This window comes from Furipterus horrens, unplaced genomic scaffold, assembly GCF_987537825.1.
Source record: "Furipterus horrens unplaced genomic scaffold, mFurHor1.1.pri manual_scaffold_4, whole genome shotgun sequence".
Lineage (NCBI taxonomy): Eukaryota > Metazoa > Chordata > Mammalia > Chiroptera > Furipteridae > Furipterus > Furipterus horrens.
In genome coordinates this window covers 120,956,548-120,973,643 of record NW_028327174.1, presented here as the reverse complement: position 1 = coordinate 120,973,643, position 17,096 = coordinate 120,956,548, and the positions used below count along the sequence as shown (strand labels likewise).

Genomic DNA, 17,096 nt, shown 5'->3' with positions numbered 1-17,096 from the left:
GTCTTTCCCTTGGACCCTTCAGCTGCGAAGAGAGGGGGGGGTCTGCTGCATGGGCAACAGCAGACCCTCCATATCACCCTGCCCAGGCTCTGTAGCCTCAGCTTCACTGGAGAGGACACTCCAGCGTCATCGCAAGATGTCGATTCAACACGGGAGGAGACAGATACCGTGTCACTCCCGAGTCGGACTGCACAGCCATTCTCGGCGGTGCAGATAGACTCTTAAGAAGCTACACCATCGTCTCTCGAGACGGACGGCTGCCGACGACGACGACGAATTGCAGTGATTAATGAGAGTCAAGTGTACTGTGTATCTAGAGCTCATCTCACATGGGCACTGAACTGACATTCATTCACACATTGGCTGGGCCCCAATCTAAAACAGAATCCTGTTACACCAGGTCATTACAAATTTGGTATTGAAGATGACCGATTAGCCAGTGAGCACTATTTCCCTCTGGTTAAAGGTGGCCAGTCACTCCTCCCCACCTCCACCAGCCTGCATCCTTGCAACTGACCTGACCATCACAGAGGTCGATGAGTGGGGTCTTTTCCCGGCTTGCTTTGAGGAGCTTGGACTGGAAGAGCTTCCCATCAAAATACATCCAAGGACAGCAATGTTCCCAGGGCACAGGCTGGCCACACGCGTCGTTTGCAAATAGGGCCATGTCCACACCACTCATGAAGAGAGCTGACAGTTGAATGCCTCGAGGGTCGAGGTTCTCAATCTTTAAATGGAAAAGAGTGATTTCTATGGAGTAAGCATACTGCATTACGAAGTTCTCGCAACATCTCACTACAGCTCTCATGGTTAACGAGGATACCCCTCACCCAGACACCCTAAGCAGACCTGTTAACACCATACAGTGACTTAGCACTGGCCTGTTCCAACACAAAGACTCTTTCTGTTATTTAACAAATTTAAATTTAAGAGACTGTTTTATAAACATACTAAAATACAATAGTTCAGTTTGAAATGTGTGACGTATAATACAAGCATAAAGTAATAATATATTTAAGGCTAACACATGATAAGATAACGAATTATTAATAGTCTTCTTAGCAGTTAAGAAACCCATAATTCACTTATGAAATAAACTTTACACTTCAGATTCTATACACTGGTACAGAAAGACTGTAAAAAGGAACATTCTAATAAGATTATGCATTTTAAAAAGTTATATTAAAAAATTACTTGGTATAACTTCATTCTAAAACTTGTACTTTTTTTACATTATTTTATATGTTAATGTTTTAGATAGCAACTTATTAATGAGACTGTCAAAATGTTTTAGGAGAAATGGATAGCTTATAAATGAAAGAACACAATAACAAAAACACTGTATCTGAACCATGCAGACTATCAGAATCTACAGACGGTCTCCCTGGTCCTTTCACTTGGTCATTAGTGCTGGGAGCTCTCCTGTGTGCACATAGCTCTCTCTCTCTCTTAGCATCTGATACACGGGATAAGAAACACTGACAAATACAGTCAACTCTTGATTATCTGTCTGTGAAGGACCTAGTTTGTGGATTATCCGGGACTGAGTTTTAGCTGTCCTGGTTTCTGTCTTCCCATCTGGCATGCTTATTTTCTAAGGTGATAGAGTCTCAAGAATGTTATCTTTATGGGTATCAACCTAAGCAATTCCTAACTGTGGCAGGTAAACTGAATTTTCATTAAAGAGGAAAAAAATATACATATCATTCTAGTGCCAAATATTGATGAGTTTATGAGCATCTGTTATTTTGTGCTATCAGTCCCCATTATCAGCTAACACAGTATTTTCCAACCTATTTTTTTTTTAAATAAATTTTAAGTCAATGCAGTTCAGAACTTCCTGAGCCTGGAGAAGTCTGTCCACCCCACCTGGCCCACCATGCTGGCTCCTGCTTCTCCCATGCAACATTGGAAATGGGAACAAAGCATGTTTAGTTGAGGGCAGGTGGGGTTAGGGTGATGGAATGAGATGCATTTCTGTATTCATAAGAAGAAAGGGAGGGCAGATAGGAGGTAGAAACTGCCTTCTCTGAGAGTCTCAAGAGGTATCAAGAGGGAGGTTCTACTCCCTGAAAGCTGACACTGTGGGAATGTGGCACAGCAGCAGCCTTGCCTCCAGCCATGCTCTCATTGCCACCCTGGCCTCTGGGCCTGGTCAGGTTGAGGGAGAAGCAGCCATGGTGCTGGTGCTGCCCTAAAGTCTGCTCACTATCAAAGCTGTGACAGGTGCGTGCCAGCAGCAGTCTCTGGAAGCATACTGCTGCTCTCATTTCTTAGTCACTGGTGGTGTCGGTCATGTGGACAACAAACCCTTACTTCTCTAATAAGCTCAGAACTGCTGTGGGTAGGTGGCTATTTGAGTGCCGAAGCTAAGAAAGAATAGCCGGTGTGTGGAGCACAAAAGTACCCTAGTTAGAAAGAGTAATCTCCTTATGAGCTGATGAGAGGAATGAAGAAGCCTTTGTTATCCACACACATTTCTTATCTGAAATAGCCTCACCATTAGTTGAGGAGTTGTTTTTACAGGTTTAAAAAATTATTTTCAAGTCACTTAGTTTCAGTAATAACAACTATCATCAATTTGACAGAGAAAAATTCTTAAAATAAAAGTTGTCTAAATAATGGGACTAAAATCTCAACTGCTTGTAGATTTGGCTTCATAAGATAATTTTCAAAATTACATAGCAGCTTATATTTCTCTCCCTAAATATTAATTATACAAAGAACATTGTCTAATATTTATGGATAACTTAATAAATATTTATCAGACACCACACTAAGTATTTTTACATATATCCTTTCATTTACATCTCAACAATTGTATAATATAGGTACTGCTCTTAGTACTCCATTTAATAAATGAAGAGACTGAGTCACAGAGAGCTCAAAGTAACAATACTGGTAACTGGTAACACCAGAATATGAACCCTTAACCACAGAAATGGCCAAAATATTCACACGCCAACCTCATTTTCTTATACCAAGTAGGATAAAATATTCAACATTATTCAAAGCTCCTCAACTAGAGAAATACTGACAAAATTTTCTGACTTTATAGGAAATACAAATATGGAATTTAATCTCTGCCCAATTAGCTCAAGAACCAAATTCCAGTAAAATGACTTTGTCTGACTTGTAATTACTGGGCGGCACTCTTACTGAGACTTGCCCTATTTACCCACATGAACAATAACTGCTACAGGTACCAGACATGCTACAGCCCATAACACTATCTTGAAATCTCTTCACTTTCCATCTTTATATTTTGCACTCAGCAGGTGAAACTGTTAGAAGAATGTAAGACAATTACAGAGATGTCAAGAGCAAGGAGAAAGAAACTGGACAAAAATTAAATCTGTACAAAGGTCCTTCTCCTCATCTTTTACCCACCCACAGTGTCAGTGCTGATTCTACCTTAGTAATTAAGTTCACACTGGGAACCTAGGAGAAGTACCTAATATACCAGAGCAAAGTGAGGGTGTCAGTCACTGTCCCTGGTCCTCAATGAGCCACACAGAACACTCATGGTTGCAGTGGGTGGACAGAGCACAGACCAGACGAAACTATTATAAAGTCATTTTAACTAATGGTTTCAACATATTTCCCCACCAAACCTCCCACCAGAGAAGTCAACCAGAGGCTAAACTGTCAAAATTGGGTCTTTTCTTTCTCTTTTCCCTTTTATTCTCAAAGCTTATCGGCAGAAGTGGGAGAAGAAAAACAGGGTCTGGGCAATCCACAAACTGGATAATGGCCCCTAAAACAACACCAAATATCAAGAGTTGACTATATCCTACACAGTGAAATGGTTTTTTATAGGAAAACACTGTCACTGATTTTAATATATCAAAACAAGTTTTAATGGTTAAATGAAAAAGTAGTTTTAAAATTTACTTTTCTATCACTGAAATTTGGGACCCTCTCTCAGTTCAACAATTTTTGTAGCACTTAAATAATGATTATTCCTATTAGTTCTCAATCTGATAGCTGAGAGGATCTTTAATCTTAAAAAAACCAACTACTTCTTCTCCCAAGGAAAGCTGTTCTTTTTTCTTTCAGTTGTTTCAGAATCTAGGCTACTCATGAACAGAGTGCTAACGTGCAGGTTGCCCTTGGTGAAGGGAACACAGACCTCCAGACCATAAGAGTCAAAGGGACAGGGATGGGCCTGAAGGACCTGCACTTTCTAACACAGCTCTAGAAATGCCTAACTTTAGATGAAGAATCAGGAAAAAACCATGAAATCACTAAGACTTCAAAAGAACCCAAATGAAAGCTTAGAGTGCGACTATCTTTCAAAAGTTATATCCTATGTGTTGATCCAAAAATGAAAAGGATATGGGAGAAAAGATGAACTTTGAGTAAAAGCAACTTGATGGTAAATAAGGCTTGGTGGGCATACCTGATACCTGGCGGTCTGATTTTCAGAACTGGGATGTCAATACTGATGTAATAATCTAAATAAGAGAAACAGGAAGTAGAGGTAGAGGGATGGCACCACACTCTGGTAAAAGTATTTACAACACCCCTGACACAGTCTGGTGATGAAGACGGTGGTGATGGCACCACACTCTAGGACACAGGAGGGAAAGCCTGTGCTTAGTACAGCCTCTCAGGGACACCCGGCCACACAGTCTAAAACAAAAACTTAAATTCAAAACCATTAAAAATAATAATTTCTGTCTAATAGAAAAGCTTAATCTACACAGTAAAGAATATAATTTGAGGCAGATTATCCTAAATTATATTGTCTTATTTAGTTTGTTTCAAAGTCACCAGAAGCCTAAGGTGACCACAAATGACATGAGCTCTCCAGTCGAGGGGCACTCAACACAAAATTACTGAATTTAACTCAATAATTTAGGGGAAACCAGAAGTTTACTGAGTCCCAACTGTAGACTTCTAAAAATCTATAAAGTAAGCCTAAAACTTGGAAAGAACACCTTCACAAAGGATGGCAAAAAGATCTAAAAGTGAAGGTGACTTTGTCAAAAGCGATGACTTGATACAAACAAAATTTTGTAAAATAAATAAATAACCAACAGCAAAGGAAAAACCAAAACCCTATGCATTAAAAAGAAAAGGCAGATTCACTAAATTAGGCTAACTCTGAAAATCTTGAATTTTCTAAAATTTAGTGTGGAAATTAGAAAGCAAGCATAGCCATGCGAACACAGCAACTAATAAAAGTGCACTGAAAAGATAAGCACACTGAAAAAATCAGGTGACAACGTGGAGAAAATTAATATTGTAAAAACAAAGAATAAAAAGAATTACTGAAGGGAAAATTAAAAGGAATATGATGTTAAATGCTGACTAAAAGGGCATAGGAATGATGGTATAACGTTCTTCAAGTGGTTTTTTAAAAGGGATTTACAATACTAGGAGGACAAAGACTATTTTTTTTTAGAGAAAATGGATGTTGTAATTAGGAACAACAGAACGAAATAAGAAAAAGATCCTGACCAGATGTTAGAAAATTCTTTAGAGCAAGCCCTCCCAGGATTTGGGATCCCCACCTGAAATGAAAGGTAAGTTTATTTCCTGATGTGAAAAACAAGAATAAACACCCAAAAGTAGACATGACCATTTCAATAACTGGGAAAGATATTCCCTTAGCCCTGAAGGCTCCCAAATTCTCATCCTTAGCATTACTAGTTTCATGTACTGAGCAAGCTGCCAGGTGAGGTGAGCTGAGCTGTCCCTTGAGCTCCAGAGCAAGGCTCCAGGATAAGGAAGGAGATGCCAGTTACCTTGAGCTCCTGCAGCTGATCAGGCTCATAGAGTTTGGGGGACAACGCCTGAGCCAGGAAGGCATCCAGCTCCTGACGACGCAATATCCGTGCTCCAGGCCACTGTACCATATACCTGCAAGGGTGGACAGATAGAGAGGGCCTGAAATTAGGATGCAGTAATCACCAGTCACATGTATAATCTGGTGTTCAGGTTATAAGGAGACTCTGGTGACACAGTTAAGGAGGCTTATACAGATTTCTTACCCAGCTCTTCTGTTTTCATTAGATGATGCCAATTATAAAAACCCAATCATCACCTGGGCCAATCAGTATTTTAGAGTAATTAAAAACAGCACTTTAAACTTATATGTACTACAAACCAGCTGGCTGGTGATTTTTGATACAAGTTCACTCTTGCGAAGTGTTTAAATCCTGAAAATGCATTATATGTATCAAATATATATGATTTATCTATTTTAATCTTTTAAAGACAGGATACCCAGGAGGTAGACCCTAGGCTCAAATAAGAAATCCCTTGATGAAAAGTGAGTGTTGTGTGAGCCACCTGCACAAGGGGCTCTAGCTGGCAAGTCAGTGTACAGGGACGAAGTGGAAAGGAACCCCAGGAAAAGAATTAAAGCTGCAATCCTCAGAATGAGTGCCTAGAGTCTCCAGGACCACAAACTTACGGGGCACCACCTGGTGTGAGCAGCTGAGGGGAAATCAACTTCTAAATCTGCTTGAGAACCACCAAGTGCCCATGTTACCTTTTTTTCCACCAATCCTCTTCCCCTTATTCACCTTGCCATGAGCATGACCCCGGTGACAGCCCTAGGGCACTAAGCAAAGGTACAACCACAAACAGTGTTTGGGGTGAGAGCATGAGGGACTAAACCACTAAGAGCTTGCTTACAAGTCCTGTTCAAGTCCAACAGTTCCTAATACTCAGCATCCAGCAAAATTGAGGGATGACCTAATCAAGTTGCCAGCTGATCACTAAAAATAACTTCTGGTGATAGATTCATGTCATCTCTGGTATGACATGCCTCACAAAGCTTTTTCCAATCCTGTCTGCTGAAGAAGTTCTTAAAGTCTAGATCAACAAAAATGAGAATTAGAATTGGTGTAAAGCCCTGTTGCTTTTTTATAATAATTAGTATTCATCCACAGGAACATGAACTAATGGGTGAAGGAAGAGGGTCCATCTAGCTGATTAAGAGAAGTATTTTCAATAAAAACCCCAGCAATGCTCACTAGGTGCCAGGCATTGCTGTAAACATTTATACACACTGGCTCTTCACATGCAGAAACTCTGAGAAGGAAACATCAATGCCCCATTTGTGAGATGGGGAAATGGAAGCACAGAGCTTATACACTTCATGGTAAAATTATAAAGCTGTAGTAGGAAGGAAATGAATTTCAAGGCAAATGAACAGTGGACGTTAAATCTCTGTAAAAGTTTTATTTCATTAAACTGTCAGTATTTGCAATGACAAAATAACATCCTTTGCAACTGTTTGAGTGGCATGAATCTTAAATATAATGGTCTCACTGAGTTTTAATCGGGGCTTGATGCAAAAAACAGCAAATATGGAGAAAGTCCCCCCACTTCTGTCTGAAAAAACTATTGTGGAAAAGACTGTGCTCAATATACAATGTTCTTTGCCTAAGTATTCACAGTATATATCCCTTTTATTTTTATTTCTTATTTTTAAAAAGCTGTGATAAAATACACAACATAAAATTTACCATTTTAACCATTTTTAAGTGGACAATACAGTGGCATTAAGTATATTCAGTGCTGTGCAGCCATCACCACAACTCTTTGCATCTCAAACCTATGAAACACTAACTCCCCCAACTCCCTAGCCCTTGGCTAGATGTTACTTGAAAAATTATGAATTAGAAAAATAAAAAATTTCTTGAGGACAGGTTGTTTTTCTCAAGAGCTTTCCTGGTTTTCCTGGCAGCAAAGACTCCCAGCACTCAGTTTACCTGCAGCAACAAATAGTCTATTTGGTTAGAATACCAGCTATTTCCTCCATTTGGCTTCCTGCCACATTTTTAAAAAAATTATTTGTTTGTTTGTTTATTTATTTATTTTTAGAGAGAGGGGAAAGGACAAAGAGAGGAAGAGAAACATCACTGTGTGGTTGCCTCTCACTCGCGCCCCCAACTGGGGACCTGACGTGCAACCTAGTCATGTGTCCTGACTGGGAATTGAACCAGCAACATTTGGCTCACAGGCCAAGGCTCAATCCCCTGAGCCACAGCAGCCAGGGCTTCACATTTTAACAAAGTTACCACTTACTTCTTTCTCACTGTAAGTCCTGGGAAAGCCTTTCTGGATGCAGAAAGGGTATGAAATGCACATAAAAATATGCAGGTACATAAACACAAGTTAAAAAGCATAAACACAATGGCACCCCCGCTGGAGCTAACAATTATCCCCATGGTTATCTCATGTCCACACTACTCCTAGCTGCGCACTGACAGCATTCTCAGCCCCTTTTACATCATTCAGTTTTCTCTAGACATTCTCTTCCATGTCTTCTAGGGCCTCAAGTTTCCTACCATGGAGGTGTGAGGGTTATCTGTGGTCCCCCTTTTCTCACTCTTCTCTACTCTCACTGCCCTTTAGAAGTGCAGGAGCCGAGAGCCGGGAGCCAAGAGCCGGGAGCCGAGAGCTGGGAGCTAAGAGCCGGGAGCCGAGAGCCGGGAGCCGAGAGCCGGGAGCCGGGAGCCGGGAGCCGGGAGCCGGGAGCCGGGAGCCGGGAGCTGGGAGCTGGGAGCCGGGGGCCAGGAGCCGGGAGCCGGGAGCTGGGAGCCGGGAGCCAGGAGCTGGGAGCCGGGGCAGAAGCAGGTCCCTGCATCTCCTGCGGAATAATGCTATCTGCCTCTGCCACACAGAGGAGGAGCTGGACCCCGGCTGTGCTCCTTGGGTATTGGAACAGGCTCTACTAGTTCTCTTCAGTCTTGTTCAGGGCTCAAGCCCTCCATTACCTTATTTTATTTATTGATTTAGGTTCTTCCAAAACATAATCCAGTCTGTCCCCTTGGGAGAACGTGAGCTTTCTTGGGAAAGGACCTCATTTATATTTCTGGGCTGCACCCCAGGAAAGGCCACTTCTGTTCTGTTCTGAACACTCACTTCACCCTCGTTCCAAACATCTGCTCAGACGCTGGCTCCTGCTGGGGTGTACCTGTCCCAGACGCAGAAACGGAATCTCACCCTAAAGGAACATAGCCAAACCTAGACAGAGAAGCAGCCTCCCCAGAATTTGACAAACTGATGCTGGGGGCTGCCACATGGGTGTCAACACTGTTTCCATTTGTTCATGTGCATCTGAGATGACTGTTTACAGACCCAGGGTGTGCAGAACACCAGGGCTCACTTTTCAGAAACTTCTCTGCATCAACCCAGAAAAAGGAGAGAGGCAGTTGAGATTGTAGGAGATATGGCAGCTGAATACAAACATAAGCCAATATTTTCTGTTGCCAATAAAGGATGTTATTGGAACAAATGGCGAAATCTGAGTGAGATCTGTATGGAAGGTGTATCAGTATTATTTTTCTGATTTTGATAATGTCCTTGTTTTTCAGGAAACACAAACGGAAGAGCTCAGGGTAAAGGAACATCGTACCCACAACTTACATTCAAGGCATTGAGGACTGTTGCACACAAAGAGGAGGAAAAAGCAACAGCAGTAGAACATTAATTGGTGGTGGTGGGGGGAACCTGGTGAAAGACAGTCACAAGCTCTTTGTATTAATCTCACAATGTCTTTCAGTTCGAAATTATACAAAAGAAAAGATGAAAAACAAAGAAGTCTTTGCTGATGACAGACTGTCCTTGGGATAACTGACCTTTCTCCTGCTTCAGCTATCAAGGTCATGGGTCATGCCGCAGGGCCTCACCTTGTCCAGGATGCAGGTTTTGCCCTTTGCCCATACCCCCCCATCTCTGGCCTGAGCCTGATCTTGACAGTCTCTCTCCTATTACAGACCTTCAGTTTCTCCAGAAGACAACCACTGGGCTGCCAATCTCAGCCCACAGTGCATTGTCAAAAGGCTCTTATTACTCATCCTGTAACCAACCCTGTTATTCGTCCTCATCCAGTCCTCCTCCCATGCCCGGCACTCTCTTCACCCCAAGACTTCAGACCTCCTACTCAGCCCATCCCCATATTCTTAGAAGGCCATAACCACTGACAAGCCAGAGGCCATGCAGGGTGTCCTCCTTCACTTGCTATCCTAGGGCCCCAAATGCAGAAGGTAGAACAGATTCCCTTAGTGCAAGTGAACCAACACATTCATGATGTCCTAGCCCCAAATCCTGGGGACTTGTCCTGAGAGACACTATCCCTCATCTTCTCCCACCCCGCCCCCCACCCCCCACCTCAATGTGCTGCTCCCACTAAGGATCTGAAACAATCTTTCCAAGTGAAAACATCCCTGGTCGCAGGCACCCACTCTGCACATGAATCTCTTCACACCAAGCACCTTATCTGGCTTCTGCCAAAGTACAGGGGTCTGCACCATACTCATTGTAGCTTCTTGATGCCACCAAGATGAACAGAGGAAGAGGTTCATTCAGACCTAAGATTATCAGTTACATTTATTAATCTTTTCAAGGTCTAAAATAAGTATTAAATAACCCCCCCCACACACACACAACAATAATAAACACTGTCTTAAAACAGGGACCAGGACTGTTCTGAAATCTAGGGAAACTTTATGAAGGTCTTTTCTGGGGTAATGGCAGAGAAAGGTTCACAAGAACTAAAACATGTGAAAAGGAGAGTGGGCACGAGAACCAGTGATCCATGTGACCAAATGCATAAGTAGAGAGGACATAAAGGTGCCAATACTCCAAGGGGCATGAAAAGACGTGAGTGCTGCACTCCCAACTGCAGCAGCTTGCCCTGCACTAATGCACAGCCATCTCTGTCCAAGGGGCAGCCCCATAAGCTGGGTCCAGCAGGCTCTTCTAGTAAGGTATATGGTAGACAGTCAGCTGCCCCACTAAAGAGCACACATTATTTTTAAATTTGAAAGAGATATACAAAGTCACCAAATTCATTATTGCTAATTTGATTTCATAGCACTCTAGGTCTTAGTCTTAAATTTTCAGCCAATATAAGGTTTCTATTGATAAAAACAAGTCCATAAATGAATTTTCCATTGGAGGAAACCAGAAGATTCAAAAACCAAATAAAGGACTAGTTTTTCTTACTAGCTAATTCTCAATGGAGACAAAGATAAGAAACTGACACTATACTCATTTTAGAAAACCTCAATTTAATTAACGAAAGGCTTCTAAGTAAGTTATTGGCCTTAAAGTCTGAATTTAAGAAACTTCAGGAAATAAAAACCTGACTAATGCTCTGTCCTCTGTTCTCAGGCAACCAGGTGAGACCTCGTGGGGATCAGGGACCTGAGGAAGAGGGTCCGGCGCAGGGCAGGTCATGGCTTAGCGGGCAGTTGGCCCCACGCTTCTACTGTCAATGAGGGTCAGAGGCCCCATATGTGGGGAGAGAGCTGAAATGGGCAGGCTGGAGGCACCAGAAACAGAAGTCCACAAGCCTGTGGGTGTCTACGTACCTATAAACACACCAGGAGGGCCTGATGTCCAACAATACCTTTCCCACCACTAAGAGCCAGGGCTATGGGGAGAATGGGGCTAGGTGAGGTCAGAATACCTGCAGAAGTCAGGAAGTGCTCAAAGAATGACAAAGACAACTGTGGTAGGCCATCCTGACCAGGCCCCTATTGGCCCAACAGTCGATGACAAAGCGCCAAATTAAATGCTGATAGCAGGGGACTAGAAGGCATTGAAGAACATAGAAGCCATGAGTTCACACTGAATGTTTACAGTTTCAAAGGCCTCCCATGAAATACGGTTAGTTATAAAGGGGCCAGAGCAGTCTTGTTGCAGATGTCCCACAGACATCACCTTTACCAAGTGGTCAGAGCGCAGACACACACCCTGGATGGGATCATGAGCAAAGGGATAGCCGCGCCGCCCCACCAGCCTCTGCCCTCTGCAAACCAATGGGATTTCACAAAGAGAGGGTATGAAATGGACTCTGAAATGAAGATCGAAATAAAGTATGGAGGTTGACTGATTCCAATGTCTATATTGTGATTATATACGGAAGTGTCTGTGTTAGAAAATCATACTCAAGTATCTGGGTTAATAAAGAAAAGCTCTTTCTATTGTATTTACAACTTTTCCTGAGTGTGAAACTGCTTAAAAAAACAAATAAAAAACCCCTAATAAACCTGACTCAGGTATGCATGTCAACTCCAATTAACACCGAGCAGTGTCTTCAACAGGCATTTGTGGCCCGTCAGCTGGGAGCGCCTAGGACCACACAGTGACCGGTTCTGGGTTTTCAATCACTCTCCCCAAGGACAGGCGCTGGCCTCTTAGAGGCAGGTTCCAGGGCAGGGAAAACACACACAAGCCTAGGCAGCATGTGGTACCAAAAAAGCAAGAACACGCTGCAGGGCACCAAGGACACAGAAGCTCACTGAATGAGCGCCCAAGGCCTGAGCTGTAACAATGAGCAACTAAATAAACAAGGTTACAGCAGGTTATGTAACACTAGGAATAAACCAGATAACCACAAGTCTGTACCGATTTACATATGGTTAAAAACAAATGAAAGAGAAAAAGAGACACATTTCCCTTACAGAACAATCCCAAACATTATATAATATAATCCTCCCCGATAGCCTTCAAAATCTTTAATATTTAAAAAATAAACTTTAAAATCATATTTACATAAAATGCATGTTCGCCAAATATACCTATTTTTTAAACATGCTATATGGCATCAATTCAAATGCACATCACATTTACATGGCCTCTATTTCTGTAATATACGAGGGGGACCCTAAAGAAAATCCTGAAATTTATTCTGAGGGCTGGGCCCTTGTAGTATAGGAACCCGTCTGTATCAGTGTACCAGCTGGCATTGTAGTGAGACGCTGTGTTCAGCTTCAGTGAATTTTTTTTGAAGACTCTTTTAACATGTTTGCCCATTTCATAATGGGTGATTTACAAGGGCACCTGCCTACACTGCACTGGGTCTTCAGCAGTTTTTGACCAAAAACAGCATGACCCCCATACCCCACCCTCCCTTATTCACCTGATCTCAACCTAAGCAGTCTTCTTTTGTTTCCCCAAATGAAAAAAGTCCTCAAAGGGAAACATTTTGTGGATGTGAAATACATGAAACAAAAAATGGCAGAAGCACTGAAAGATATCAAAACTGAGGAGTTCAAAACCTGTTTTGAGATGTGGAAAAAAGGTCTTGATAGGTGTAGTGCATCAAATGAAGAGTACTTTGAAAGTGAAGTTTCAACATGTGAGAATAAATACACAATTTAAAATAAACACTGAAGTTTTGGGGGGGATGTGAACTAATTAAAAAAACACAATTCACCTAGAATAGCTCCCACGACCCTCCCTATGCTCCATACTTCATACAAACATCTTTGAGAAGCATCTGTACAAGCACCCAATGGAGGACATGCAGCTGCCTGAGTGGCCATGCTGCACCTACCGTAGGACACAGCACAGCACCGTGAGATGAGTGGGCACGCTGGCTGGGTTGAGCATGGCTGGGGTGTCCGACCTCATACAGGCCAGGAAGGCTCTCATCCTGCGGTTCTTGTCCTCCACTGCCTTCCCCAGCCAGAGCCTCTTCAGGTTGGGACAGGTCCACTCCCTGAAAGCAAGAGCTTCCACCAGTTCCGGAGTTTGTGGAGATTTCCCTTTATAAGCTGCCCACTCCTTAATGATCACCGGTGAAACTATAGGAATGAAAACAAAGGAGAACCATTTATGCCCCATCTCAGCTCCTTTAAGCCTAACAAAAACAAACTGCTCTAGTAATTACAGCCTGAAGATGTCAGGTCTCATGTAACAATCCATCCTCTAGTTAGCAAGCTACTGGTCCACCAGTCCATATGTCTGAGACATTTGTTCTCTTACTTTAGGCACTTAAAGCACTCATTTATATTTTCAGTCAGGCCACCAATAAATTCCTCCTCAATCAAATCATGACTTTATTTCCCCACATAACTAATGTGTATAAATCAAAAATGTTACCACAGCAATCTTTCCAGGGAAGGAACGAAGGTTGTTTTCCTGAAAGATGGCTAAAAGGGACCTTAAGGCACAATGAAAAACCAGAAAGACTTGGAAAGGACAGGTGTGTACAGGCAAGGATGAATGCCAGGTATGTGGCTCAGCTTCTGTGCCCTGAAGAGCAGACTGAAGGTCACCCTAAATATTCCTTGGGTAAGTTCCAGCAAAGCAGAACTAAAGATCATAAGTGATCATTTGCTGCTCTTGTTGTGTTTATGCAAATGAACAGGATAAATTAAAAATGGACTTAATGTAGTCCCTTTAATGACAAGAAGGGTAATCTTAGGAAGAAAAATTATTATTCAAGGAAAATCACAATGATCAGTGGCAGACTATAAAGTAGTGCAGCTAACTGTCTTAAAAGTTTCTTTTCATTTAAAATGATTTCACTTGAAAGTTAAACCATGCCTGTGATATCATCAAAGATATTTAAGTTGCAGGCAAGTAGAATGTCAAGTGCCTTACAACTGGATGTCTTCCCAATAAGACAGTCTTACAGATTTAGAGACTTGTTTGTGGGTTATGTTACGTAAATTAACATGTGTTTTCTGTTTTCAAAGGGCATAAGCCTATGACCGCATTACCTCAGTGATTGTCTGTACGTATAAGCCTCACTTAATCCTGTCTGCAGCGCTGCCTCCTGAGACTCAACAGTTTGGCTGAACTAAATGGCTGGGTTGGTGAAGAATGGGGTGGTCTGTGGGCTTCACTTTAAAACTGGTTTCTCTTTTCTATCCTAATGGCTTGGACAGAAAGAGCCCAGAGGTCTGAGAGGGGGGAAATCCTAAACTATTTCCCTCAGCCCAAACTAAGTATAATGGGCAAAAGGGTTTTGGGCAGGTGAAATGTGCCTAGCACACTTTCCTCCAAGGAAGCCCTTTTTTTCTTTGTTTTTTCCTTTTTTTTCCCCCCTAATGTGGAATATTGAAAAATTAATCACTGCCTTTTGTCATCTAGTAGTTATGGATTGAATGATGTCTTTTAACCCTGTTGCCAAATCTGTTGCCCCCAGAACACAACAAGGATGCCAGCCTGTTAAACCAAGCATGCCATTGTCCAGAGACAGCCAACCAACCTGGAGTCTGCACGATCCTTCCCCATGTGGGAAGGCCACCCTCCCCTCCACAACCCCTCTTATTAGGGATTTCTGGACCCAAGGGTAGGTAGGACGACGACCATGTCCAGCTTGAAGCAGCTAGAGGAGCTTGAGACCTTCACACATTGTCCTTTATAAGATTACAAAGGGTCTCAATATCTGAGAGGGAGGGATAGTTATTTTTTATTGTTAAAATAATTAATTAAACACATATTTACTAAAAAAAAAAAAAGAGAGAAGAAGAAGAAGAGGAATATATGAAAGGGTGAAGCAGGAAAGCTTGTATGTATGAACCATGGGTATGGACTTGGGGGGGATTGCTGGGGGAGGGAGATGCTGGGTGGAGGGGAATAAAGGGGAGAAAATTGGAACTGTTGTAACAATATAATCAATAAAATACATTTTAAAAACGTTAGACAAAGTTTGTTTTAATATAAAAATCCATTAATAGTTTTAGTAATAACTGGTATAATTCACAGAAGTATGTGATTATCATGGATATCCATGGAAAATCCAATTTATGTAGCTAATCTTTTTCTAAATAAATACTTCTAATTAGATTTGAAAAAGAATTCACATTTGGTAGCCACTTTATTTAAGGACCTCTTACTTGAACAAATTTAACAAAATGTTAAATTCTATTTTAAGGATTAGCAAGGGCAAACTACCACACAGTCAGACCCCAAAAGCCCAGCAAGGCTGCAAGCAGAAGCAATAGTCCATGTCAAGAAATCCCAGGTGATGCCAGCATACAGTAATTCTATTCAGCAAAATTAAAAACAAAGTGAAAAAGGCAAGAAGTTCTAAGTTGATATAACATAAAAAAATGACTTTTATCCACAGTTGTTTTACCATTATTAGTGTCATTAATTCTTAAAATATACAAATATGCACATTCTTTCACATAATTTCCAAATAAGTTAAAGGAAAACTATGATGGGGGGATGCAATGAAGACAAGGCATATTGCAGAGAAGTATGTTACAATTTCACACCAACTTAACAATCCAGTGGTAAAATTTGGGTGTGCATTTCATAAGGAACAATAATCAGACTAAAGCAGAACCCAGTGAGCTGCCAGATTAGACAGGAGGGTGCTGAGATTCAATCTAATGAGATAGAGCTTCCACACCTCAGTTCTTTTCAAGGAACAGTACCTCACTGGGGCTCATTTTCTCTAAAATAATGCCTATAGCAGCTGAGAGACCAAAGAACCCAAATCCTGATAAAGTTAAATGATTAGCTGGGTCATCTCTAGCTCCACTCCATGTCTAAACAAAGTAAGAGTTAAATAATCTCTTCAGAGGTCAGGAAGATCGCCAGGAGTGAGGTATTTGGATACCCCACATGTGTGAGCAACAGGAAAGCAAGCTGAGCACATTATACCCCAGGTAGCCAGGTACGGCGCATGCTGCAGAGAAATGCTGGGGCCACCCTTCTGTAGGAACCTACCACTCAGGAGCTGCCTGAACAGGGGGTATAAGTCAAGGTAGTTACAGAAAATCTCCCTCTTACCAAAGAATTACTGTTTTGTCACTGGGAAAATCCCTTTCACTTACATTTTAATATTTTTGTGTTTAAATGTTAAAAGAAAACTTAAAATTCTTAAAATGCTTCTTTTAAAGTCTATTAAGTCAAAACAGAGATATACATGTATATTAAAGTACAAATATCTTTGTGTCCATCATTGTTAGGTGCCAGGCACAAACTCATTAGATCTCATTATCCAGCATACCCTGTCCTTGGACTCACAATCTAACCACTCCCCCATTCCTGAAGAACTCCCACAACTCAGTGTGGCCCTACAAAATGAACCATTAACCAGTTGCTGTTTCTATTGGTTGCTCCACAAAGTTCATTTTCATGCCAAAAGAAAAAGCAAAAATGCATAAATCTATTTTTTTCTAAGTAACACCTTCATTTTGGTGGCAAATATTTATTTAAAGGAACTGATTAGATTTTATCTTTGGTTGTAGAACTACTTAATCTAGGTTCTCTCCCTCCTCCCCCAACACACACACATGCACACAAAGCATGAGTTTCCTGAATCTTAAAAAAGTCAGATTATAGTGTCAGGAGTCTCCTTTGAGTTTTCTCAAGAGACT

The 17,096-nt window shown here is 41.6% G+C and overlaps 1 protein-coding gene across 1 annotated transcript in view; it reads right to left on the bottom strand.

Annotated features, from left to right (window-relative positions):
• The window catches only part of FAM120A (family with sequence similarity 120 member A), a 129,009-nt gene that overhangs the window by 14,857 nt on the left and 97,056 nt on the right, over positions 1-17,096 (bottom strand). The window contains exons 11-13 of the mRNA XM_090274005.1: positions 13,310-13,559; positions 5,754-5,868; positions 518-727 (exon numbers count right to left, since the gene is read on the bottom strand). Coding sequence (XP_090130131.1) covers positions 518-727; positions 5,754-5,868; positions 13,310-13,559 — 575 coding nt within the window. The remainder of the gene's footprint in view (positions 1-517; positions 728-5,753; positions 5,869-13,309; positions 13,560-17,096) is intronic.